The sequence below is a fragment of the Brassica napus genome, chromosome C7 (assembly GCF_020379485.1).
Source record: "Brassica napus cultivar Da-Ae chromosome C7, Da-Ae, whole genome shotgun sequence".
In the NCBI taxonomy this organism is placed as follows: domain Eukaryota; kingdom Viridiplantae; phylum Streptophyta; class Magnoliopsida; order Brassicales; family Brassicaceae; genus Brassica; species Brassica napus.
This window is the reverse complement of record NC_063450.1, coordinates 23,332,196-23,359,819: the sequence shown is the minus strand read 5'-3', so window position 1 is coordinate 23,359,819 and position 27,624 is coordinate 23,332,196. Positions and strand designations below refer to the sequence as shown.

At 38.6% G+C, this 27,624-nt stretch overlaps 2 protein-coding genes across 2 annotated transcripts; one reads left to right on the top strand and one right to left on the bottom strand.

The window, feature by feature from the left end:
• Positions 1–571: 571 nt before the first annotated feature.
• Positions 572–3,048, bottom strand: LOC106367564. Its single transcript, XM_013807350.3, has 2 exons — positions 895–3,048; positions 572–804 (listed from the first exon to the last, which is right to left on the bottom strand). The coding sequence occupies exons 1-2, from the start codon at positions 2,000–2,002 to the stop codon at positions 713–715; spliced, it is 1,200 nt and encodes a 399-aa protein (XP_013662804.1). The 5' UTR covers positions 2,003–3,048; the 3' UTR covers positions 572–712.
• Positions 3,049–20,168: 17,120 nt separating this feature from the next.
• LOC106367566 (zinc finger protein CONSTANS-LIKE 16-like) lies at positions 20,169–21,998 on the top strand. Its single transcript, XM_013807352.3, has 2 exons — positions 20,169–21,417; positions 21,540–21,998. The coding sequence occupies exons 1-2, from the start codon at positions 20,425–20,427 to the stop codon at positions 21,795–21,797; spliced, it is 1,251 nt and encodes a 416-aa protein (XP_013662806.1). The 5' UTR covers positions 20,169–20,424; the 3' UTR covers positions 21,798–21,998.
• The last annotated feature ends 5,626 nt before the right edge of the window (positions 21,999–27,624 follow it).

Below are 27,624 nucleotides of genomic sequence, written 5' to 3'. Positions count from 1 at the left end.
TGTATATTAGAAATCTTTTAAACAATCCTCCAGATTTTAAACAATCCTCCTAGATCTGTTTAATCCGGTTTATGCTCAATCACACACGACTAGCGACAGACCAATTTCTAATCTCTAAATTACAGAAACCCAAGATGAAAACCTTTCACTCGATTTCTGTAGCCGACAAGAACAAACCTCTTGCTCTAGCTTTTTTCTCTCTTAACGCTTAACCTAAAACACTTCTAGGTTCCCTCGTTAAGTACCCGTGAAAGACAATATTCTACTTCCTAAAACATCGCCAACAGAAGATCTTCTTTGCTTCGCGCCAAAGCAATATCTTCTACTTCCATAAGTTTGTGACACGTCATCATGCCGTAACAAACTTAACGTACTATGTTACACACTCATCACCATGTGTAACACACTCTTGGCTCAGAATGAACAAGCTCACAATTCTTGAGCTTACATTCTCCCCCTTTTTATCTGAATGTGACAACCTACTCAACCTGTTGCAACAAAGCTCAACACACAAGACAATCTTCCATATCAAGCATAAGGATTAGTCTACCATCATACCACAAGATACGAGAGAGCGGAAACACCACACACTTAAGAAATTAAGAGTTTCAAATCACACAAGCAAACAGAAGCAAAAACAATAGTACGATGCAGACTACAACATCTAGGTTCAATACAAAGTGCATAGAGTAAGAAACAATAGATTCACTCATTAGAAACTCTCACTCTCTTCACTATCCAGTTCCACTTCATCTTCCTCCTCACCCTGTGGGGTTTGACGAGGATACTGTGGATATTCTCCCCCTGAGTAGATGCACATTAAGATAAAAACATAAGGTCAGAAACTCATAGAATTCAAGAAAAAAAAAGGTTCAACAAGTACTACACCCTTACTCCTCAAGTGAATCCGAATGCTTTTAAGATCAGCTATGGTTCGCTCAATGTCAGCCAGAAGATCCACGGACCTTGAGTCAGCCCCTTGCCCTCTGCCTGCCTTTTTGTCTTTGACAACCAGCTTCGGATACCCGGTATACTCTTCATCATCTTCAAATGACAGCACTGTACGTTGATAGTCAATAACTTGCTGAATCAATGTAGGGAAAATGATCCTCCGAGACCTGTCAGTGTTGATGTTAGCTGCAAAGATGATGATTTGATCGTAGACCATCTGACCAAAGTCAAAACTTCTGTGATGATGAAGCATGTAGAGAAACTTGAGTCGTTCCTGGTTCATTGACGTGTAGTTGGTGGTGGGAATCCAATTTGAGCACACTAGCTTGTAAAGGACTTGATTCGTCGGGGTCAGATACTTGGAGCTCATGGCTTCCCACCGCTGCACACGATTATCCGTAAAAAACGAGCACACTCGATCAATGTCTGCGGCCAAGTAGTCATGATCTTCTTCAAATCCCGGAACCAGATACAGAGCATTAATCAGGCTAGGCGAGAAATCAACCATAGACCCACGAAGAAACACAACAACACCATTTCCTCTATCCTCAGCAGCACCCAAATTGGCAATAAACTCTTTCACCACATTAGGGTGAAACAAATCACTATCAATCAGAGTGTAGATCAAACCCGACCTAACTACCACCCGTTTCACATCAAACAAGTTCTCATCATTCACATCTAACCTCTGTTGAATCACAAACTCACGTGGAGCCAATTTTTCATACCTCTCAGCCGAATTGCTCGTGACGAAGCGACTCGAGAACAGAGTGATGTTGGAACGAAGAATCTTGGGGTTCTCTTGATTTCGTGCTTGGAAGATAGCACGGCTTGCTTGATAACGCGGCTCTTTGGGTTGAAAGGCTTCAAGCTCGTCGTCGGTAGATGAGGAAGACGTATATGCAGCAGGCGGAGAAGATGGCGGTGGAGTGATCTCTCGCCGTTGCTTCCGGATTCGTTTGCGGGAAGATCCGGAAGGACCAGCGGCGGAGGGAGCCGAAGTAGATGTTCCTCTCTCATACAATCGGGAGCTTCTTCGGGTGGGTTGCATGTTTCGATTTGGGAGTGAGATGTGTCGGAAACTGTTTTTTTAGAGTGACACAACCGATGACCTAATTTCACTCAATTTAAAACATTAGCCCCAAATAAAGTAACTCGACTCAAATAAAATAATCGCAAATAATACACTGTGTGTGATGCAATAGAACTTATGTGTAACTCATGCATGTAACCAGGAGCATAAACTTCACTTACATTCGTATGAGAGTACGAAAGTTATGAGAATTGTGATGATAGCCAGCCTTATACACATAGACATTGATGGGTATGATGCCTGCATCTCGGGGGTATAGTCACTGAAGAAAGATTTCACCACACATCTAGCTACCAAAACCGTTTTTTATTGAAATCAATGAGTCAACCCAAGTCTGTAGCTATTTCTCAGCCGAGTAGCTGTCACAAACGAGATTCTGCTGTGTTCATTCAGTCAACCCAACTCTGTTTTCGCACTCAGCTGTATGGTCTGGAAACACACGTTAGGCTTCTTGTGTGTCTGTCTCTCCAACTCACAGAACTTCACGTTTTATCAACAGGCAATTAATACACAATTCTAATTCCAGGAAAGAGATGGAATCCAGAGACAAAGTGGGGTAACACCCTGCTCCGAAACATGTATCCCAAGAGATTGGTAACATACCTTCCCAGTCAAGATAGTGATCGAAATCAGAGACAGAGTGGGGTAACACCCAGCTCCAAAACGAGTATCTATCATTGTTGGGGTCAAAATCGGTCACAACGGAATCAATTTCTGAAAGTCCGTTATTGGGGTCGAAAACGGTTACGACGAAGTTAACGTCCAGATCCCCGCAGAATACAAGTATGTTTTTCCGCAACAAATCATGCTCGGTCAAGAAAACGTCGCAACGTATGTTCCCGAGATAAAGCTTCGTTCGAATTCTATTTAGATCAAACATAAGCCATTCGAAACATACCCAGACCAGCTACGGATAGGTCCGAGTATGACGATCAGAACATGGACGAACCAAGCTCGGTCATTACGCAACTACTGCACATGCACGCTGTCCGGTCGCTACGTAACGACCGAGCTCGGGCCAAGCTCAGTCGCTACGTAGCGGCCGAGCGTCCGTTCCGCTCGGTCGCTACGTAGCGACCGAGCTCTTCCAAGACGTCGATACAACATTAGTCCATGCATTCTCGTCTACCCTTCGATGCTATTTCCCGAAGACCATAGCGAATCCATTTCATGTTTCTCGCCATTCTAAGTCATCGATAAAACTTTACGGTAAAAACCCCAGAAAATTCGTTCTTTATCGAAAGAAGCCGTAATAAACGCTTCGAGTCAGAAGACGGCCCAAAGGGACCTAGGACATGACTCGAGGCCCAACTTACGATTTCTTAACCAACAACCCGTAAGCCGCATGACGGTTTACGCTTGGTTCGTAAGGAAAGATAAATGTCAAGTTTCCGCGGATAAATACGAAATTTTGAAGATAATTACGAAGATCGGAAAAAATGGAATATCTCCATTTTTATGCTATGACGGCTTAAGGGCAGAAGAGGAAAAGCGAAAACCGACCTAGGAGCCAGTATATAAGGAGTCCTAGGCGAGAGACATTGAGAGAGACTTTTTTCGGAGCAAACTTAGCACTTAGAGCGATTTAGGCATATTTCTGTTTTTGTTATTTCGAGCTGCGACTCAATTAGGTTTAGCCGTCTTAGGGTTGCTAGAACAAGGAATCTCGCCGACAGATCTCGAGCCCAGGCTTATACCTTGTTGTAACGCTCAAACACGGATTCAGAATAAGATTTATTTTGCTCTCTTTTTACGATTTTTGTACTTTGTCGTTGATATCTCGTGTTCTGATTGCTTTGCGTGTGGTATTAACAGATCTCCGGGACCTCTGGGAAATTAGGGTTTTCCTAGTTTCCTAATTTAAACGGAAATCGACAATGCAAATTTCGGTTCCCACAATCATTCTGGGCCTTCCCTTTTTTTATTTTTTATTTTGAGTCACATACCTCTTTCATGACGTTACATATGAGCCTTACCTTTGACACTTTTGCGTGACCCACATTTCCTCTTATGTAACACTCATCCCCTTATGTGTTTCCTCATTCAATCCAGGCAGTGATCAATGGCTCAAACGTGAAATGGGATAACATCTCAGTTCAAGATGAGTGCCCTTCACCAGTGAATCAAAAAAGCGAGATAACAAGAGTCAGGTGACAGAACTTACACAGTAGAACTTGTTGACTCAAGGTGTTAGTGAGGGGGTAGCATCGAAGCATAGAGTCCAACATTTTTACAGTGACTCTTCCCCCTTCTTCAGGACTTAATCAGAGTTCCATGATTCCCAACGCCTTTCTAAGACCCAGAAAGGTGTTGTAATCCAGTGGTTTGGTAAAGAGATCCGCAAGTTGTTTCTCTGTTGGGACATGCTCTAAAATCACAATCCTCATTTCCACCAACTCTCTCACAAAGTGATGTCTTATATCCACGTGTTTAGTACGTGAATGCTGAACTGGATTTTTAGAGAGATTTATAGCACTCATGTTATCACAATGAACAAGCATGAGAGCTGATACCGTAGTCAACAAGCATTTGTCGCATCCAAAGGAGTTGAGTGCAACAGCTTCCTAATGCAATGTACTCAGCTTCTGCTGTGGAAAGAGAGACAGTTTTGTTTCTTGCTATGCCACGAGACCATGTTGTTTCCTAAGAAAAAACAACCACCCGATGTGCTATGTCTGTCATCTAAGCAACCTGCCCAATCAGCATCACAAAAAGCTGCAAGATTCACATTAGTCTCAAATGTATAATGAAGACCAAAGTCAAGGGTGTCTTTCACATATTTGATAATACGTTTTACCGCATTCATGTGAGATTCCTTCGGTTTAGCTTGATAGCGAGCACAAATCCCCACACTGAGGCATAGATCCGGACGACTTGCCGTGAGGTAAAGAAGACTTCCAATCATGGCTCGGTAGAGTTTCTAATCAACTGGTTTCCCATCGCTATCTCTGGAAATTTTGGTTGTTGTGCTCATAGGCGTTCTAGCAGTCTTACTTGTCTGCATTCCAAATCGTTTGATGAGATTTTTGGCATAGGTACTCTGTGACACTGTGATTCCATCGGTTAGTTGTTTGATTTGAAGTCCGAGGAAATAGCTCAGTTCGCCAACCATACTCATTTCAAACTCCTTTGTCATAGTCTTCACGAAGTCATCAACCATTTGCTTAAACGTTCCTCCGAAAATGATATCATCCACGTAAACTTGAATGATCAGCATATCATTTTCATCTTTTCCGATGAACAGAGTCTTGTCCACACCACCTCTTTGAAAACCAGCTTGTACCAGGAACTCCGTCAGACGATCATACCAAGCTCGTGGAGCTTGTTTCAATCCATAAAGATCTTTCTTGAGTTTGTAGACGTGATCCGGAAAATGTGGATCCTCAAACCCTTTTGGTTGTGTTACGTAGACTTTTTCTTGTAATACACCGTTTAGAAAGGCACTCTTGACATCCATCTGATAGAGTTTGATTCTCAGGTTGCAAGCCATACCAAACAGTAGTCGTATTGATTCAAGTCTCGCAACTGGAGCGAAGGTTTCATCAAAGTCTACTCCTTCAATCTAAGAGTATCCCTGTCCAACTAATCGTAACTTGTTTCGAATGACGTTCCCTTCCTCATCAGTCTTGTTCTTGTGAATCCACTTCGTTCCAATGATGTTTACGTTCTTTGGTCTTGGTACCAATACCCACACTTGGAGTCATTCAAACTGCTGAAGTTCCGGGTGCATCGATTCAGTCCAGAATTCATCATCTAATGCTTCCTGAATGTTCTTGGGCTCAATAAGTGACACAAAGCATTCCACTTCATTCATTTTCACCATGAAACACGCCAACTTGACCATCTCTTTGAAGGTGATTTGTTTCTTTCTTGTAACTCATTCATCATACAGTCTGCCAATCACATCTGACGAGGAGTGCTTTTTGTGTACTTTTCCTTGATCAAGATCGACCTTGGTCATCTCAGGTTCGTCGTCTTCTTCAGACTCATCCTTCACTTCATTTTCAGCTTCATTTTCAGCTTGTCTTGAAGAACTTGGTGTTACACCGTCTATTGTCTGTGTTACTCGAGCCTCATAGAAACCAATGCTATCATCAAAGACGACGTTAACATTGTCACCAACAAACTTGGTACGCTGATTAAACACACGGTAGGCTGAACTGTTCACTGAGTATCCTAGGAACATCCCTATGTCACTTCTTGCTTCAAACTTTCCCAGATGTTCTTTATCATTCAAAATGTAGCACAAGCATCCAAACACATGCATGTGGCTCAGATTCGGTGTTTTACCCTTGAAAATCTCATAAGGAGTAGTCTTGGTCTTTGGCTTGACATAGACCCGATTTATCACATAGCACGCAGTGTTGATTGCTTCCGCCCAAAAGCCAGATGGAACACTGTTTCCACACAACATTGCTCTAGCCATTTCTTGCAATGTTCTATTTTTTCTTTCCGCTACCCCATTTTGTTGAGGAGTTCTCGGAGCGGCATACTGATGACGGATACCTTGACTGTGACAGAACTTATCAAACTGCTCATTCTGAAACTCACCCCCATGATCGCTCTTAATCTGAATGATTCCTCCCTTATCATTTTTGAGTTGAAGAGCATGGATTCTGAAACTCTCAAGAGCATCAGACTTGTTGCGTAAGAAGTCCACCCAAGTGTACCTGGAAAAATCATCAACCAATACAAAAATATATCGCTTACCAGCAACGCTTTCAGGTGTTATAGGACCCATAAGTTCCATGTGAACCAGTTCCAATATCCGTGTAGATCTGATCTCTGAAATTTGTTTGTGTTGTACCTTGACTTACTTTCCTTGGCAGCATGCTCCACATACTGTCTCTGTCTGTTTCTCCAAATCAGGGACACCTCTTACTACTTCAGCATTCACGAGTCTGCTAAGCCCATTGGTGTTCATGTGACCTAGTTTCTTGTGCCAGAGATCAAGTTTGGATTCAGTAGCCGTAAAACACACGATTGAAGGTCTCCAAAGATAGCAGTTGTTCCCTGAACGAATACCTCTCAGCACCACATTGTTTGTTGCATCAACGGCGTGACATTCCTTGCTGTTAAAGATAACCTCTAATCCTTCATCACATAGTTGACTCACACTGATCAGATTCGCCTTGAGACCCTCAACAAAGTAAACGTTTGAGAGTTTAGGCACATCAGGTCTGGAGGTTATTCCAATTGCACGAATTTTGCCTTGTCCTCCATCTCCAAAAGTAACTTTTCCACCTCTGATGAGTTCGAGCTTCTCAAGATAATCTTCATTTCAAGTCATATGCTTTGAGCACCAACTATCAAAATACCAGGGAAGTTGAGATTGTGATGCTTCTTCAGCAGAGGTATAATCAACATTACTAACGATCTCTGTGTCTATTTGTACTCGCACAAAGTTGCAAACAAGATCATGTTCTGCTTCAGTGTGTGATTTAACAGTAACGGTGTTTAGTTCAGAGTGAGTGTTCTCTTTGTAGTTTGGATATAGATCACGTTTGACTATCCACACGCAACCGTAAGCAGTTGGTTCGGTGAAACACAGGTTCAACCTCCATGCTCTCTCATACTGACGTCTTCGAAAGTAACAGAACCTAGCGTTGTGTCCTCGTTTCCCACAGAAATGACATCCGTTTCCACGTCTTCTTGGTTTAGGGAGGACATTCTCGTTTCTTTCAGCAGGGACCCCTTTCTCTTCAGGTTTCTTTTCTTCATTAGGAGCTTCCCTCACAAACTTCGTTTCAGTAGCCTTTGAGGTAGATCCTTTATATCCCAAGCCGATGTTGAGACTCGGACACTGTCCCAATGTAAGTATGTGATCAATAGTTGCAGTACCAGCTGAGAGCATGCGAACCTTCTTGTGATTTTCAGTTAGTTGACTTTCGAGTAGCCTACTTCGATCAGTCTCTACGGCTAAGATATCGCTCAACCTTTGTACGTGTGCTTCAGCTTCCTTACGAACTCGTTCTTGCTCTGTCATCGCTCTCTTAAGTGCAAGAACTTCTTGATCCGACTCTCGGTCAATTGAGTAAGCTTTTGTCTTGGTGGAAGGCTGATCAAGTTCCAGTATGTTAATCTGAGCTTTCAGCATTGCTTTCTCCTTGAGAAGCTCGAGATTCTCATGACTGAGATCATAGAACTTGTCAAATAGAGTCTTGTACTCAGTTTCAAGATCTTGCTCAAGATCATCATCATCCTCGCTGTAACCATTAGAATCTTTTCCACTTTCTTGACCAATTAGAGCCATGAAGTTTAGGTGCAGCTCACCTTCGTCACTGTCGTTTTCAGATTCAGTGTCACTGAAGCACATGAGAGACTTCTCTTTCTTGAGAATGCTAGGACACTCACTGCGTGTATGCCCAATGCCTTTACACTCAATACATTTTTGCTCTTTTCTCTTAGCAAGGGGACACTCGCTTCTGAAGTGGCCGTAACCTTCACACTAATGACACTTCTTTGTGTTCTTGCTAGAATCCTGCTTTGACTGCTGAGAGCTGCCCCTTTCAACATCATTCTTTTGGTAGCGTCCATTGGATCTACCACCACCTTTCTCCATACGCTTGACAAACTTGTTGAAGTTTCGAGCCATTAAACTCAGATTCTCTTCAATCTTAGTGACTCGACCATCATCCTTAAACTCAGCTGTGAAGGCAATGCTCTTCTGGTTAGTAGATTGTCGGTTGGTTTTCTCAAGATCATGCACCTTCAGAATGCCTGAGAGTTGATCAAAATTCATCTCATCTGTGTCAACAGCAAGTGTGAGAACAGCTTTATAAGCTTCAAACTGTGGTGGTAAGCACCTTAGCAGCTTCTTCACCAAATCCTTTTCTTCATACTTCTTGCCAAGAACAAACCCTTCACTTGCCAATTCACTGATCTTGCATATGAATCCATCAATCGGCTCATCATCACTCATTCTCAGATTCTCAAACTTGGAGGCTAGGTGATCAAGGCGTGTCCTTCTCACACTGGTATTTCCTTCAAAGTGATTTATGAGCGTATCCCACACTTGCTTGGCAGATTCACATCCTTGTATGATCTTGAACTGCTCAACATCTACTGACGAGAATATGACAGTTAAAGCTTTAGAGTTGAACTTAGACGCTTTCTTCTCACCATCAGTCCACTGGTCTTTAGGCTTTGGACCAACAGACTTATCTTCCAAGAGAACGATAGGAGCACTCCAACCATCTTCTACAGACGTCCAAGCATCTTCATCAACTCCTCTGATGATGTGTTGCATCCTCACTTTCCAGTGACCAAAGTTGGTACTGTCCAGCATGATAGGCTTATGAATGTGTAAGAGTTCCTTCATGGTGTCCATGAAATCTGCAGGATCTCAACTTGTTAGTAGTACTTGATACCACAGAGGTTTCCTGCTCTGATACCAAATGAAAGTTCAGAGACACACAAATATGAACCGTACACAAGTCTTTCAAGAACACTTTCTTGTATATTAGAAATCTTTTAAACAATCCTCCTATATCTGTTTAATCCGGTTTATGCTCAGTCACACACGACTAGCGACGGACCAATTTCTAATCTCTAAATTACAGAAACCCAAGCTGAAAACCTTTCACTCGATTTCTGTAGCCGAGAAGAACAAACATCTTGCTCTAGCTTTTTGCTCTCTTAACGCTTAACCTAAAACACTTCTAGGTTCCCTCGTTAAGTACCCGTGAAAGACAATATTCTACTTCCTAAAATATCGCCAACAGAAGATCTTCTTTGCTTCGCGCCAAAGCAATATCTTCTACTTCCATAAGTTTGTGACACGTCATCATGCCGTAACAAACTTAACGTACTATGTTACACACTCATCACCATGTGTAACACACTCTTGGCTCAGAACGAACAAGCTCACAATTCTTGAGCTTACAAAGTTTGTGTAATTTATTTTTAAATTAGCAAAACCCCAAATAATTGACCATCCCATTTATTCTGATCAGATAACTCCTCCCACTAAAGATATTTTTTTTTTGTCATCCCCACTAAAGATATTTAAACTAAACATTTCTCACTTCAAAATGCATTAGTTGATTATTTATGAAAAACATAGCATTGTTGATGGTTAGATAATGTCTACCTTGTTTTATTATTTTCATATAATGTTTTTTTGTAGTAAAATGTTTAGTTTAAATATATTGTAATTTTATTAAAAATTTCAAAAGTTATAATGAGTAGGTTAATTTCAACTTTATAAATGAAAACTGTTCACTATAAAATAAAATAAAAATATTTTAAGAATATTATTTTTAGAGGAAAAAATAAGGAAATACATTGGAAAAAAACTTCTTTATTATAGAAACAAAAATAGGGAAATGCTGGAGGTGGTCTATGCAACTCACTAATGACGGATTTATTGAACATGAACCTTGAAGGCCTTTACTCAAATGATGTTAAATTGGGTGGACCCTGTTTAGACTCATCTTGTTTGTATATGTTCCATTTAGAAATCAAACCCATTTGTTTAGTTTTGGAATCTAATTAAAGTTATAAGGGAAAATGGGATAAGGGGAGGATGGGTAAAAGGGATATGATGTTATAGTTAAGGGATTTTGGGGTTTAAGGATTTGATTTTCAGGGATTCATATATAGTCCTAGTAAATTCGTCGCAAAGAAAAACATTTGCCTGGTAGATTTCTCGTAATACACGTGTCCTTGTAAATTCGTTGTAATGATTTTCTTGTAAATTCATTGTAATGCTTTTCTTGTACATCCGTTGTAATGTTTTCCTTGTAAATTCGTTGTAACTCTAAAACCGCGGATCTGGTAAATTCCTCGTAACACTAAAAACGTGGGCCTAGTAATTTCGTCGTAACTTAAAACGCATGCATGACAGATTCCTCGTAAAATTACGAGGACTTTACGAGGAATGAAGTTTCCTTTTATAAACTCGCAACATGAATGAAAAATGACTCGTCCATTCCTCTCTACCCACTGTCCCCCTCCTCCTCTCAAGGTATGTTTCTTTTTTCTTTTTGAAATATTAGATTAGGTAGTTCTAGGTAATTAGTTTAGGTGGTTAGAGCATCATTATCCCATATACCCATTTTAGAGGCTCTTAGTTATTCTTTAATACTTTTAAGTAGGAAAAGTGAGTTTAAGAGACTTAGTTAAGAGACTTAGTTTAAAGCATCATTATCCCAAAAACCCTTTTAGGATCCCTTAACAACCTACATTGATAAGCTCTACCATGAAACAACACCTATCTAGTTCATGCTTGTCAAAAAAAAATATGAATATTAAGAAAGCTTCTTTGGTCTCATCAAGATGTGTTTGTCACTTACCAATTGACCTCTTCTTGGTTCTGAGTTTGTGAAAAGACCAACAAGATACAGCTGCTGGAAACCCGTCAGCCACGACTCATATCTGCTTGTCCTGCACCCATTGAAGTTGTCATCCACAACTCGACCATTGCTCACTCTCTTACTGCAACATCCATGAGTGTTTACAAAGTATATTGGTTAGTTACGCAAGAATACAGAACAAATAAAACAAGTATGTGAATTATCTGAGACAAAGCAGCACACACAAGTAAAAGCCAAATACTTTCAATCATGTTCATCATCTTATCAAACAATCCAAGAACCAAACATGTTACTAACTTCACTCATACTAAAAACAACATTTGCTCATTCTAAAGAAATCGATGAACATAATAAAAAAAAGGAAACTTCAAAGAATTCAAATCAACACAAAGGAAAATTCCTATTGATTTACAAAGCAGTATGAAACATCACTCAAACGCCGTACCTTGAATGGTATCTACAAGTTCCTTGACCTGAAAACACACACACACACTGAATGATGATTCCAAAGTCTCAAATTTTAACCAAAAAAAGACCTTTACTTACTGGGATTGATGGAAGTGAGAGGAGCGGTGTTGTTGAAACTACAAGCCTCGTCAGCGAGTCCGTTCTTCAAGTAGTTGTTGTTGAAAACATACGAGGCCATCTTCTGGATATCCGTCGGGAGTTACAAGCTCCACCTCGCTGAATCTGACCGGAGTGGGAAGCTGAAGCTAGAGAAGCGTTACCAAGACGTAGCATGTGGGCCTTAATTATAACGAAGAAAGAAGAGATCTTTTGGTTAGATCTCATCATTCAAAATCTGAGAATTAATCGCTGCAGAAGAGAATCAGATTCATCATTCAAAATCTGAGAATTACAGAGGAAGGAGAGACGAAATCAACTCACATGGTCTGGTTTGGGCTTGTGGTGAATGGTTCCGACGATGATCAACTTCTCTTGCGTTTCAAATCTATACCAAAAGGAACGCAAGCTCAGTACAGAGATAGTAAAACGAAATTGAGGATTGATGATACCGGCGATGATTCACACCGGCCAAGAAGAACAGAGGAGAGATGAGAGAGAGAAGGACGAGTGTCCCATAAGAGACTGTCTCTTCCTCCCCTTAATTAAGCGACGGTTCTTCTACTAAAAGGTAATTTTCTTTTTTTTTTAAATCACAATTAATTTAAGAAACCCCCTAAACAACCCCGATAATGATGCTCTCAGTTTAGGTAACATAACTATATTCAAAGATTATGTTGCGGTATTTAAACTGATTAATTTTTTTTAAAACAATTAGATGACTTTTAAGAAACGACCACTCACTTATTCCGAGACGTTTGTCGACGGTGTTGGGACATCTTCTTCGGCCCGATCATCTACTTCAGATCAAGTATGAGACTCTCTGAAAAAGAGCCACCCCAACAACTACTTCGACGACGACGTCTTCCATTAACTTTTTTGTTTTTAATACTTTTTTCATTTTGTATTATAAATTAAATATTATTTATGAAATTTATATATATAATTTTCATATTTTAAAATATTTTATTTTAGAATATTTCTGTTTTATAATTTAAATATTTTCAATTTTATAAATAAATTAAATACATCAATGAGATGTTAATTTCTCGTAATATTTACAAGGACTCTAGAAGGAAGTACTTGTAAAGTCTTTGTAATATTTACAAGGACTTTGCATGAAAGACTTGTAAATTCGTCGTAAAAATTTACGAGTACTTTACAACGACTTATTTGTCAATTCTTTGTAAAATGTACAACCACTTAAATACGACATTATGAGGAAAATGTATGAATCTTTTACGATGAATCATAACTACGATATTACGACGAATATGTCTCCTTTGCTTTTACGACGAATTCGGTCGTTATTGTTATGTTACGACGAATCTTCCATTACGACGAGCGTTTTACAACAAAACACACATCCTTGTTAATTTGTGTTAATTTGTTGTAACTCTCCTATTACGACGAAATAACAAGGAAAACTGCCTTTGTAATTAATATTTTTTCTTGTAGTGAATGGAATAGTACAGACGACGGCTTGTATGGCCGGAGAAACGATGAGAAATATGTTACATGGAATTGTCGGCCCAAGTTATATACGCCTTATGCAATTCCAAATGCTTTAAATCCTCTGACTGTATGGTTTCAAGAATTCTTCTAAGAATCATCAGCTCTAGTTTACATGTTCTACGCAACATTTTCATACATAATAGTTTTCCATGAATCTTTTCAATTCAAAATCCAAAAATATATTCAATATATATTCAAACTCTACATCAATTGCTCTTGGAAAATATATTACGGTTAAATGAGATTTTACTCGTACAACTTTTAGAGAGTTATAGTATTACTTGTTGGCTTTAATGAAAAACCAAGGCAACAAGTAGCAACACAGTGTAACTATGGCTATTTCAAGACTCCTATTCAACTTGAGTATTACTTACGTTAACTTACGCATCTATCGATGATAGGTTCGTCACATAAAAGCCACGAATTATACGTGGTCATTTGTAAACATGTTGAATGATTGGACAATTGACGCTTCGTGGCTGTCTTGCGATATTCAAGGCCACTAGTAGTCTTGTAGCCATATTCGTCTAGTACGAACACTTAAATTGCTGTATATATTTTTTTTTTTTTGTAATCCAGGGGTTTCCCACTTACGTGGATCATTCCCCTGGACCCGGTTAGGCAGCGGTCCACTTCACCCGGGAGGGCTGTACCTGGGCTGGGGACAAGGCCCAACACCCAGTACCGCATTTGGTGACAGAATGGGCAGTTCGCCTCCGCCTGGCGTCGAACCCGTGAGCATGACAATTGGCCAACAGGGTTCTTACCAAGTGAGCTAACTCATCCCGTCAAATTGCTGTATATTTGTAAATAATAACATTTTTATCGACTGGCCAAGATTTTTTTTATCTATTTTGATTTTTTCTTCTGTGGCTAAGTAGTGAGTAGATCGTATCTAAAATACTTAGTCACAGAAAATTGGTAGCCATGATCGTGGCTAATTCAGTGTAAATTGTTTGGGATGATGTTATACCCAAAGAGTCAAAAAAATACCACACATATTTCCAAAAGTATACTTCTATGTTAACAACTCCATTTTATATGTTTTGCAAGAAACAACATATAAAGATTTGTAAATTAACCCTGTAAAATCAGTTTACTAGTGCTTAAAGCTAGTGACTAATCTTGAATTTGGCCTCTTTAACTAGTTATTTTTTACTAACCAAACATGGTTATTAGTTTTTGTTAGATAGCAAATATTTTTTTTTTGTTTTCTTCCTAATGAAAAAGTTATAATTTGCAAGTGTTCCAAAGAAGTGTCTAATTTTCATATTAGTCTTTTCTAAGTGTTCTCTACTTAAATTTTTCATTTTTTGTTTGAATATATAAACAACCCGGCAAAAGTCTAATTTTCATATTAGTCTTTTCTAAGTGTTCCCTACTTAAATTTTTCATTTTTTGTTTGAATATATAAACAAACCGGCAGAAATAAGAGAGACATATACACAAAAAGAAATAAATAACAAAAAACCACAAAAATCTACATATAAAGGAATATATGGAATGGTAGAAATTATTATTTATGGAATTTAAAGAACATAATCAGCATTCCACGTCTTTGATTTGGAATGACTTTTCACATATGAAAGTTAAAACTTTTTGGGGAATGATATGGAATGTCATACAATAAAATGGAGTACCTTTCAATTTTTACGTTGTAACCGGTGAACATTTTTTGGAATGCAAAGGAACTAAGCATTCAAGAAGATTTTATTCCAAAAATGCATTCAGGGTTGTGCAAGGAATAGAGAATAGAGAAGAAAAAAAATAAGGCAACAAGTAGGACACACAAGAAATCCATTGGATAAAGAAGCTGACCCATGAAAACACTATTACAAGGATCATATTCAGAACTCAACCAATCAAAATCTAGATAAGGCATTTAGATGGGTCTCATTTGAAGACATAAATGTAAGGAATGTATTTGTTATATTATTGACAAGGTACAAGAGAACGTATTTATACAAGATAGACTAGGGATTTGAATGGTAACCAAGGGAATGAAGAGGAACACTACATTCCTTAACGTTCCTCAAAAATGTTAACATTCATGAGAAATATTTTTTCCGCTTCATTCCTTCTCATTCCTTTTTTTGTAGAGAATTATAATGCAAATTTGTTCCTTGTTAATTTTGATAAGGAATCCTCATTCCTCATCATTCCCAAAATTTTATTCATATTCATTCTTTTCCTAATCATTCCTATCCATGGTTACTAGTCATTCCCTAGGTTAACTCTAAACAGACATTCCTAAAACAGAGTAAAATAAATATTGTGAGAATATTAACAGAGATATATGATATCTCTTACACGCCCCCTGAAGATGGAGCTGGTGGAAGCACTTCAATCTTGTTCCTTAATTCCAAGAATCGTGCCCTGCAGAGTGGCTTAGTTAATGCGTCCGCCAGTTGATCCCGAGTATGAACATGAGCAACGACCAGAGCTCCTTGTTGAACTTGGTTCCGAAAAAAATGGTAGTCGATTGCGATGTGTTTCATGCGTGAGTGAAAGACGGGGTTTGCACACAGAAACGTGGCTCCAACATTGTCACAGAGAATGACCAGAGAGATGGGTAATGAGACACCAAGTTCAGTAAGGATGTTGCATATCCAGTTTATTTCTGCTGTTGCATTGGCGACAACTCTATATTCTGCTTCAGTTGAGGACCTTGCAACACCATTTTGTTTCTTTGATGACCAGGAGATCGGATTTTGGCCAAGATAGATGATGTATGAGTTGGTGGAGATATAATCATCAGAGTCACCAGCCCAGTCAGCATCCGAGTAGGCCTTAAGGACGAGTTTATTTGTAGCTGAGAAGAAGATCCCATGAGTTGGTGTACCAGCTAAGTAGCGAAGTATCCGTTTTGCAGCCTGCCAATGATCTTCTGTTGGCATGTGCATAAACTGTGAGAGTTTATTTACAGAAAATGCAATGTCAAGGCGAGTGAACTGAATATATTGCAGGCTAGCAACCAGTCGCCGATACTTTGTAGGGTCTGAGAGCAAGACACCGGATCGGAGATGAAGTTTTAGAGAGGAAGCCATCGGAGAAGTCACCGGCTTCGCATTTGTCATATCATGCCGGTGCAAAAGGTCAAGGATGTACTTTCTTTGATAAAGATGAAGGCCCTTGGGAGTTCGATGAGCTTCTATACCCAAGAAATAATTTAAGTCCTCCGGGTCCTTGATAGAGAAGCGTTCAGCAAGGAGAGTGAGAATTCGCTGGATCCCGTTCACAGTGTTCCCGGTCACTAGAATATCATCTACATAAATAAGGAGGTAGATGTGGAGATTTCCTTCGTGCACGATGAAGAAAGACGTGTCAGCGAGCGAGTTTTGAAAGCCAAGACTGAGAAGAAAAGTCCATAACTCCACAAACGAAGCCCTTGGGGCTTGCTTGAGCCCATAAACAGCTTTGCGGAGGCGACACACATGGTCTGGAGTGTCTGTATTCTTGAAGCCCGGAGGCTGATCCATATACACTTCTTCTGTTAGAGTGCCCTGAAGAAACGCGTTGTTGACGTTGAGTTGTTTTATTGGCCACATTGCTCACGGCTATGTCAAGAACCAGTCGCAGAGTAGTCGACTTGATTACTGGGCAGAAGGTTTCAACGTAGTCGCGCCCATACTCCTGATTGTAGCCTTTCGCGACCAGTCTCGATTTGCAGCAGCGGTGTGTTCCATCGGCATTGAACTTGTTTTTGTGTAACCACCTGCATCCCACAACATTGTACTCTGGTTTTCTTGGAACAAGCTCAAACGTGTCATTCCTTGCGAAAGCGTCCATTTCAGTTGACATTGACGCTCTCCATCGGTTGTCTTTGAGCGCTTGAGTGATCGTGTGAGGTTCTGCAGGATATGTTGAAAATAGAGCTGCTGCATAGTTGTATTTGGGGTTCGGTTTTGAGATCTGGTTCTTACGACGAGTGATCATCGAGTGTTGATTTTCAACTGGGGGTGGCAGTGGTGTTGAAGTTGCAGAGTCTTGAGACGGTATCGTTGAGGTCGACGATGGAGCCGGAACTGGTGGAGTGTTGTTTGACGTAGGTGTCGCTGATGTTGACGATGTGGCCTCAGGATTATTGTGACTCTCAGGAGAAAGTGAGTTTGTTGATGTCTCTGCATTCACACTCGTATCGTTAGTAGCACTGAACAAAGGTGTTGTGGAATTTACCTGCGCTGACGAGTGACGTTCTGAGCTCGAGGTGCCCGTTTGCTCTACGAGTGGTGGCTGAGGAGGGGTTTGGTTTGTAGGTGGTGGTTGTGGTGAGATAGGAATTGTTGTGGCCGGTGAGGATGGGTAAGTCGGGGTTGGTGTGGTCGATGAAGAAGTTGCTTTAGTGGTGGTTTTGGTCTGGAAGGGGAAGACGGTTTCATCAAACTTAACATGGCGCGAGACGTATATGCGACCAGTTGCAATTTGGAGACAAAGGTAGGCGCTTTGTGAAGTGGAGTATCCAATGAACGCACACGGTGTAGACATGTCCTCAAGTTTGTGAGATGTATATGGTCTTAACCATGGGAAACAGAGACAGCCATATACCTTCAGCTTCAAGTAATTCGGTCGTGATCCAAAAAGCTTGTAGAAGGGAGAGACCATGTCAAGGACAGCAGTTGGTAGGCGATTTATAAGATAGGTTGCAGCTGAGAATGCATAGGTCCAGTATGATTTGGGAATGGAGGTGTGAGTGAGCAAGGTGAGGCCGGTTTCAACGACATGATGGTGCTTCCGTTCCGAGATGCCGTTGTGTTCAGGGGTATGGGGTGGGGATGTGAGGTGTGAGATGCCGGCTTCGGCGAGTATATGACGAAGAGCCACAAACTCTCCTCCATTATCAGAGTATAAGCTGCCGATTTTTGTGGAGAATTGGTTCTCAACGAGAAGCTTGAATGCCTTGAACGTATCTTTCACTTGAGACTTTAGTTTTAGGGGGTAGAGCCAGGTGTAGCAACTGAAGTGGTTCACAAGTACAAGATAGTACTTATAATTGTCGACAGAAGTAATTGGAGAGGACCATAGGTCTGTGTAGATGTATTGTAGGGGGTGAGTTGAGTGTATAGTGTTTTGATGAAAAGGAAGTTTGTGAGTTTTATTGATGGCACAATCTGAGCACAAAGTGGCTTGGGTTACAGATTGAGAGAAAGGTAAAGAAAAATTTGAAACAACAGCGTTAAGAATAGAAGCAGATGGATGTCCTAGGCGATAGTGCCAATCAGACAAGATAGTTTTTGGTGTAGAGGTTGTGAAGAAAGCTTGAAGGGTAGAGGTTCTGGCTGGCCACTCATAGAGCTCATCCTTGGTCTTGCCTTGGATTAACGGGACCCCCGAGCTGAGATCCTTCACCTGAAAGTGAGCAGGAAAAAATTCAACAGATACTTTGTTAGCATTACATAAACGATAAACCGAAATAAGATTTTTCTGAATATTTGGCACACACAAAACATTGCTCAATGTTAAGTTTCGAGAGTTTGAGGGAAGTGAGAGGGAACCAGTGTGTGTGATGGGTAGTCTAGAACCATCACCAATCAAGACCGAGTCATCACCATGATATGGTTGATGGAGAGACATGTTTTGAAGATCACTTGTTAAGTGATGTGTTGCGCCAGAGTCCATGAGCCACACAGTTGACGGGTGCTGAGCTGAGACAGCGAGATTGGCTCTGGGCTGCCACGGTCTGAATGGTGAGGAACTGACATTAGTGAATTGCTGAGGCATCTGAGGGCACTGGCGAGCGCTATGACCGAAGACACTGCAGATTTGACAGCGTCCTTGATATCCTTTTGACGTCTTGTACTCCTGCTTCTGCGAGTTGAACTGGTTTGGTCTCGGGTTGTTGTTCCAGTTCGAGTTGTTTCCTCTCTGTTGGTGTTGTTTAGGCCGGGATGTGGCCATGTTTGCAGTCATCGGGATCGGGTTCACAGCAGGTGTGGAGGACGCGAGTAGTTTCGCTTCCTTGTTGATGAGCTTCTCGTGGATCTCAACGATAGAAGGGCTTACGTCTCTGCCTTCAACTTGTTCAGTTACTGATTTGTACTCTTCTGGGAGACCGTCAATCACGTATTCAATTTTGTCTTCATGATCTAACGGTTTCCCTAGCAACGCGAGCTGATCAAATCGACTGGTGAGGCCCCTCATGTACTCGTTGATAGTCTTATCTCCCTTGGTGTAGTGCTTGAGTTGTAGACGCAGTTGCTGAATGTGACCTCGGCTTGGTGTAGCGTACGTTGCAGTGAGAGATTTCCAGACTTCTTGAGAGGTTTTGGTGTTGGTGACAAGCGCCTGGATGGTGGGAGACAGAGTACCGATGAGACCATTGTAAATGAGCCGATCTTATCGTCTCCATTTGGTGAAGTCAGGGTTGATGGTGGTTTCGTTGTCGACGGTGATAGTCTAAGGAGGCGCTGGTTTGGATCCGTCGACGTAACCGGCGAGGTCGTACCCGTCGAGGAGAGCATGAACTTGAAGGCTCCAAGTCATGTAGTTTGTGGAGGTTATTTTGTTAACATTGACCATGTTAACGTTAAGAAGAGGTTGAGTGTCATCGATCCGTTCTGCTGGAGTAGCCATAGTCATGGAGAAAGAAGAGGAAGAGAAAGGTGGGGACGAGGATGGCGGCTAGAGAAAAAAAATAAAAAATTTAGGATTATCGGTATAGCTTTGATACCATGTAAGGAATGTATTTGTTATATTATTGACAAAGTACAAGGGAACGTATTTATACAAGAGAGACTTGGTTAACTCTAAACAGACATTCCTAAAACAGAGTAAATGAAATATTGTGAGAATATCAACAGAGATATATGATCTCTTACAATAAACACCCAAAAAAGTACATAAATTTTTTCATTACTTAAAAATCAACTGACAAAGTAGAGCGCACTTCACGGGAGTATAACTTTTTGTAGAGAGTAATCATTTGAGAAAATATTCAACTACTGAAGTTAAGCTCCCAATCAAACCCCTCGTGCTCTCTCGCTGTTGATGCTGTTTTTTCGATCTTGTGAAAAGATGAAAAGTTTGGCGAGTGCTGTTGGTGCTAAGAGAGCGAGGGCCTGCGACAGCTGCGTGAAGAGGCGGGCACGGTGGTACTGCGCCGCCGACGATGCTTTCCTATGCCAATCTTGCGACACTTTGGTCCACTCAGCCAATCTTCTCGCTCGCCGGCACGAGAGAGTTCTTTTGAAGTCTGCCTCAAAGCATAGCAACCACAACCACAACCACTCACCTTCTTCTCCTCCGCATGAGGCTGCAACGTGGCATCACGGGGTCAGTCGTAAACCTCGTACTCCACGTGGCTCTGGTAAGAAGAATAATTTGTCGATATTTCATGATTTGGTCCCCGAGATTAGCGTTGAGGACCAGACCGAGAGCTGTGAGCTCGAAGAACAGCTTATCTGTCAAGTGCCGGTTCTTGATCCAACGGTGGCTGAGCAACTCTTACACGATGTCGCTGAGGCCAAGATCGAGTTTCCAATTATGAGAAGTGGTGTAATGATGGATGATCAGGAGGACGAAGACAACGCCGAGAGTTGTTTAAATGGTTTTTTCCCGACCGACATGGAGCTCGAAGAGTACGCTGCTGACGTGGAGAGTCTACTCGGTCGTGGGCTAGACACAGAGTCTTATGCCATGGAGGAACTAGGGTTATCTAAAACAGAAATGTTTAAAATAGAAAAAGAGGAGGAAACAAAAGATATGAACATTGGAATATGCGATGATGACCGAGATGCAACGGCGCCGTTTGAGCTGAGCTTTGATTACGAGTCACACAACACATACGAAGAAGTAATAAAGAATATTGAAGGTAGTGGTGAATGTGTAAAGGTGAAGGAGGAAGAGAAAAAGAATGTTCTGATGCTGAGATTAAACTATGACTCGGTGATATCAACTTGGGGAGGCCAAGGTCCACCGTGGACATCAGGAGAGCCACCAGAACGTGACATAGACATCAGCAGTTGGCCATTTGTTTCCATGGTATGTTATATAAACTCATTATTTATTAATCTAAAGTGAGTTTCGCTAATAGCTATATTTATATATTTAACTCAGGTCCAAGTTAATCCTAACAAACTAAAGTTGAATTTGTGTGTTTTAAGGGGGGGAATGTTAGAGAAAGTCAGCAGAAGCATCACGTTGGTGGATGTTTACCCTCGAGTGGGTTTGGGGATGGAGGAAGAGAAGCTAGAGTCTCGAGGTACAGGGAGAAGAGGAGGACGAGATTGTTTTCGAAGAAGATAAGGTACGAAGTACGTAAACTGAATGCAGAGAAAAGACCTCGAATGAAAGGAAGATTCGTTAAGAGAGCTTCCCTTGCTGCTTCTGCTATGAACTCACCATTAGGTGTGAATTACTGAATATTCCTGTTATATCTCACTTTAGCTTTTTATTTTAAAGAAGCTGAAGTTTTTGTAAGTGTTTTTTTCTTCTGCAACGACAGAAGTTTTGTTTTTTGCACTTAATTGTGCTTTCTGGGAAAACCAATAATGTGACTTTCTTGTCTGGATAGAGCTGATGTATATATTATCTGGTAATAATAATGTGACAAGTCATTTTTATTGTTAGAAGATACTATAGTTTGTACATATAGTATCTCTTAAACCGAAACTGATCAACGAACGAATGTAACTCACAATCATAACTGAGCCGATTTTCTTTAACCATTAATACATCACCACCGTTGCACTTACAAAGTCTTGTGGAACAAAGGGAAAAACTGATCTGATACCAATTTCAGTGCAATGAAGCCAAACCAAACATACCAAATTCCATTAAGAACTGGATTTTTTTTCTTAAGATTCATTTTGTCTAACCCTTTCTAACAACAATCTGTCATTATCAACGAGCCAATATTGATTTACATCTGTGGTACATAAGAAATGTTACTACTCGTGGCGCTTAACATTTTGGTAAGATGGATAATTTCAAAGACGTTTTTTTTGTTTGGAAGTGGCTATAATATGATTATCTAAGCTACTACAAAACAAGTTAATAAAGTATTGGTAGAAATTTCAAAGATGTTTTTTTTGTTTGGAAGTGCTCTATTACGATATATAGAGGTGCTACATTTTTTTTTTTTTTGTAAACTATAGAGGTGCTACATAAAACAGGTTAATTAATAAAGTAAGGGTTATACATTAAAGAAACTTTCAACGATAGGAGAAATCTTGTTTTATTGTTGTTGTTATAAACGATAAGAAGGTCTAGTTCATAAAAAGACAATACACAACTAAAAGATATAGGAGTCACATAGTAGGATGTTGTTGTTTAGCTGAAAGTTTGGTCCCCACGAAGAAACTTAGAGGGGCACTGCCTTTGTAACTTATAAGTTATATCACATTCAAGTGTTCAACCTTCGTTTTGCCGCTTCTTCTGTTACAGACAGTTACTGGACAGTGGATAAAATGTATGTTACTTACGAAACGCATATTTGAAGAGCCTAGGAATATTTACAAAAGAACATTTTCAAAAATATCATATTTCAAGCGTTCAAAACTACTATGGTAAAACTTAAAAAGGCTTCTTAAGTTTAGAAGTTTTTTTTAAATTAAAACAAAACTGTTTTAAGGAAGTACAACGATCACTGTGTCGTTAAGAGATGTATCAAATCTTTTATATGATCATAATTCATGAATCTGTTGTATCTCCAAAAATGTACCCATACAAACACATTAATTAATTAACTAGATATTGACCCGCCCTTAAAAGGGCGGGTATATTTTTTGTTTAATTTTTTAAAATATTTTTAAAAATTTTTAATTTCTATGTTTTTTTTTTAATTAATATTAATTTAATTTAATTGTTGGTAACTATACTAAGTATGTCAAGTTGCATAACTATACACTTGTGCTTTATGCATTTCAGAAATTATTTTTTTATTTTATTCCTAAAATTTGTGACATATTATATTTTTTCGTAGTTACCTAACATAATTAGTCAAGAATAATCGTACAAAAAAAAATCGATTTGGAATCGACCTGAAAATTAAAGTCTCATGTTTTATTAGACATGGCATATATACTCGAAAGATTCTTAAAATGTTATATCCGAAAACTAATATCAAACCCAACCCACACCAAAAATCATGAATTTAATATATTCAGATAAATATATTTACGTAAATGGTTACTATAGTCTTCACTAATTTTTAGTAAATTCACATTTAATAAATGATTTTTAACAGAAAAACCTATTTGCAATCTGTTAAAATAAATGAGTTTAAACGAATATTTATTTCTATTAAAAGTTTATTTAAAGCCTGTTAAAACCTATTTTAACATCATTTTAATCTAAGATTATATATGTTTAAACCCGTTAAAACCTATTCCGTAAAACATTCAGAATTTGAATAAATTAATGTCTCGATGAATAAATCATAACTTCTTGGGTTGAGATGTAAATTATGTTATTGTGGTGTAAAAATGATTTTTTAAAATATATCAAAGTTAATTTTAATCTAAGATTATATAGGTTAACAATTCACATTTGATATAAATTCAAAAAAGAAGGATATTTGTTATTATATATATATATATATATATATATAACTGTCAGTAATATACAATTCACGTTTAATATAAACCAAAAAAAAATAATATTTGTTAATATATATATATATATATAACTGTCAGACTGTCAGTGATATATTTTTTCAAAAAACAAAATTGTCGGTGATATATATGTGGGTACCGAGAATTTTGGGATGGAAGTTACAAATTATGTGTTGTATAATTTGTTTATTTTGATTTATTTAAAATGCAGTTATAAAATATTTAATTTATTTTTTAAGTAGGTTATATGGAGAAAATAATAATTGGATTATACCTTTATTAATAGGTCATATTCATAATTTAATAGAATAGATTTTAGAAACATTTAAATATTTATATATTTTTGAACATATTATATTAACTGATGTTAGGTCAAATATTAAACGTTTATATTAGGGATTATAAAGGGTATTACATTATGCATAATATATAAGATGGTTATATTTGAGGTAATATAAATAGGCATAACCACATTTGGAAACAAAAAAAATGATATAATTATTCACATCTTACACGTCGGTTAATCAATGTAGTTGAGAGAAATGAGCCCACCATTTTCGTTTGATTCTTATGAGTTATATAAGGAGTTACGGTAAGTTGTTTTAAATAAAAATGAATATTATTGATGCAGTTATAAAATAATTAGTTTCTTAAAATTAGTTGGACCCTACTTTTATTAATTGGTCATGCTGTTGTTTTAATAGAATAGATTATATAGGTTAACAATTCACATTTGATATAAATTCAAAAAAGAAGGATATTTGTTATTATATATATATATAACTGTCAGTAATATACAATTCACGTTAGCTATAAACCAAAAAAAAAATAATATTTGTTAATATATATATATATATATATATATAACTGTCAGACTGTTAGTGATATATTTTTTCAAAAAACAAAATTGTCGGTGATATATATGTGGGTACCGAGAATTTTGGGATGGAAGTTACAAATTATGTGTTGTATAATTTGTTTATTTTGCTTTATTTAAAATGCAGTTATAAAATATTTAATTTATTTTTTAAGTAGGTTATATGGAGAAAATAATAATTGGATTAAACCTTTATTAATAGGTCATATTCATAATTTAATAGAATAGATTTTAAAAACATTTAAATATTTATATATTTTTGAACATATTATATTAACTGATGTTAGGTCAAATATTAAACGTTTATATTAGGGATTATAAAGGGTATTACATTGTGCATAATATATAAGATGGTTATATTTGAGGTAATATAAATAGGCATAACCACATTTGGAAACAACAAAAATGGTATAATTATTCACATCTTACACGTCGGTTAATCAATGTAGTTGAGAGAAATGGGCACACCATTTTCGTTTGATTCTTATGAGTTATATAAGGAGTTACGGTAAGGTGTTTTAAATAAAAATGAATATTATTGATGCAGTTATAAAATAATCAGTTTCTTAAAATTAGTTGGACCCTACTTTTATTAATTGGTCATGCTGCTGTTTTAATAGAATAGATATAAGGAGTTACGGTAAGTTGTTTTAAATAAAAATGAATATTATTGATGCAGTTATAAAATAATCAGTTTCTTAAAATTAGTTGGACCCTACTTTTATTAATTGGTCATGCTGCTGTTTTAATAGAATAGATAAAAGACTGAAATTATACCAATGAATCGCAATGTGGACATTCTTAGACTAAACTTACAAGTTGATTAATGTATCGAATACAAACACAAAAAAAGAACCCTAGATGCTGTTCCCACTTGGCTATTGCGACTGATTGAATGAACCATAAGATCTACTACATTACAAACTACGGCCAAGAGAAATGTAAGAGAGAGATAGAGATAGAGAGATATGTTTTTCTTACATGTCTACGTTGTCTGAATACGAACAAAAAAACTGAAACTCAACAAACAAAAAGGCTGTGAATCGTGTCTTATTTGGAGCAAGTCAATAGACAGATTTACAAAGATTGAAACGGCAATTGGACCCACCAAATTAAATTGTAATTTTGGAGTTTTGTAATAATTTAATTCATATTAGAAGAAGGGTGTCTCATGGCTGGCTTTGTGGGCTGAAAACTGAAATGACATGTTAATGGTCCTCTCCTCTCTTTTAATAAGTCTTTTCATACATCTTTGAACAATCTATATATACTATACCAAAAGGAAAATAAACTACGCATAGAGAGTTTCCACGTTGGTTTAAAAAATCCACGTTGGTTTAAAAAATCAACCAATAAAATTGCTTTCTACCGCCGTGTCATTTTGTTTCCATCGGGCTTAAAATTCACAATTTCTCTATTGGACCCTCCATCATTTGTGGCCCAGTCATTATCACAAAATAAAACCCTAATACCCAGCGTCGATCGACTTTCTTCTTCGTCTTTTCCGTTTCCTCATCCTCAAAACTCCATTACTGACCCTTAACTGCTATCAATCAATCTTCTTCACTATCCTCTTAATGAATTCGTTTCATCTCCCTATATTTCTCCTTCTTTATAAACCATTTCGTCTTCAGTGGCTTCCATTCAATCTCGAAATCCTCCTCCTCTCAAGAAGTTGATTACTTCGACTAGTTACTATGATGTCCAACCAACCATTGATTACTTCAACTGGTTAGTCTATGTTTTGTCAACAGTTATACGTTTGTCAGATTCAAATGATACTTAGACGTAGCCCTTCTTCGGAGTGTCTCACAAAGTAAAGTTTTAAATTTTCACAGGATGGGTTCTAAACCAGAGATTCAGGAGCTGGTTAATGCGGAGGTGGTAACTAAGGCTGAGACAATGACTATTGCGGAAATATACGCCTACATCAAGCAGGCGAAGGTAAAATCAAAGCTCCATATTTCTCAGACAACAAAAAATGCTACTCTATGTTTTTCAGTCATAACGAAATGCTTAGTTATTTTGATCACTTGCTTTAACACAACTGCAGGTAGCTTTTTTGAGTGCATATCCACCATTGATGATGTTGTACGTGACTCTGCTTGGTATTATATTGCCTGCAGTGGCTGCCATACTAAGGCCATCAAAGGTCCTACTTCTTTGATGTGAGATAAATGTGGCAATGATAACGTAGCCGGTATTCGAGCTCTATCCTCAATACTCACTTAAACCTTGGCTGGAATTGACGTTTTATTTCTCTTAATAACATGTATCGTGCGAAGATCTCTGTGTACGACAATAACGAGCAAGTTGTTTTCATCCTACTTGGTGATGGTGGTCGTGGGTTGACTGGAAAACATGCAGCAGAAGTAGTTGACAACTACTTTGAGGTAACTAGCCATCGCACTATATATCACCCCAATTTATTTAATCTCACATTCTTTCCCCTCGAATGTTAGGCTAATCAAAACCTTGGAGCTGACCATCAGATACATGTCCCTGAAGCTTTAATCAACACCATTGGTCAAACACATAAATTCAGTGTCAAGGTATCGGAGCACAACTTAACAGGGATGACACATACTATAACTGTCACAAAGATTCTCTCTCCAGCAGTTCTGCCAGCTGGAGCAGCCTCAGTCGAAAACCATGCTGCTCTAACGTCCGAAGCAGATGGAGATCGTGCAGGCGAGGGGAATAAAAGTATATGTCACAGTGAAGAACCAAAGAAAGAAAATCGTCCAAAACATGACA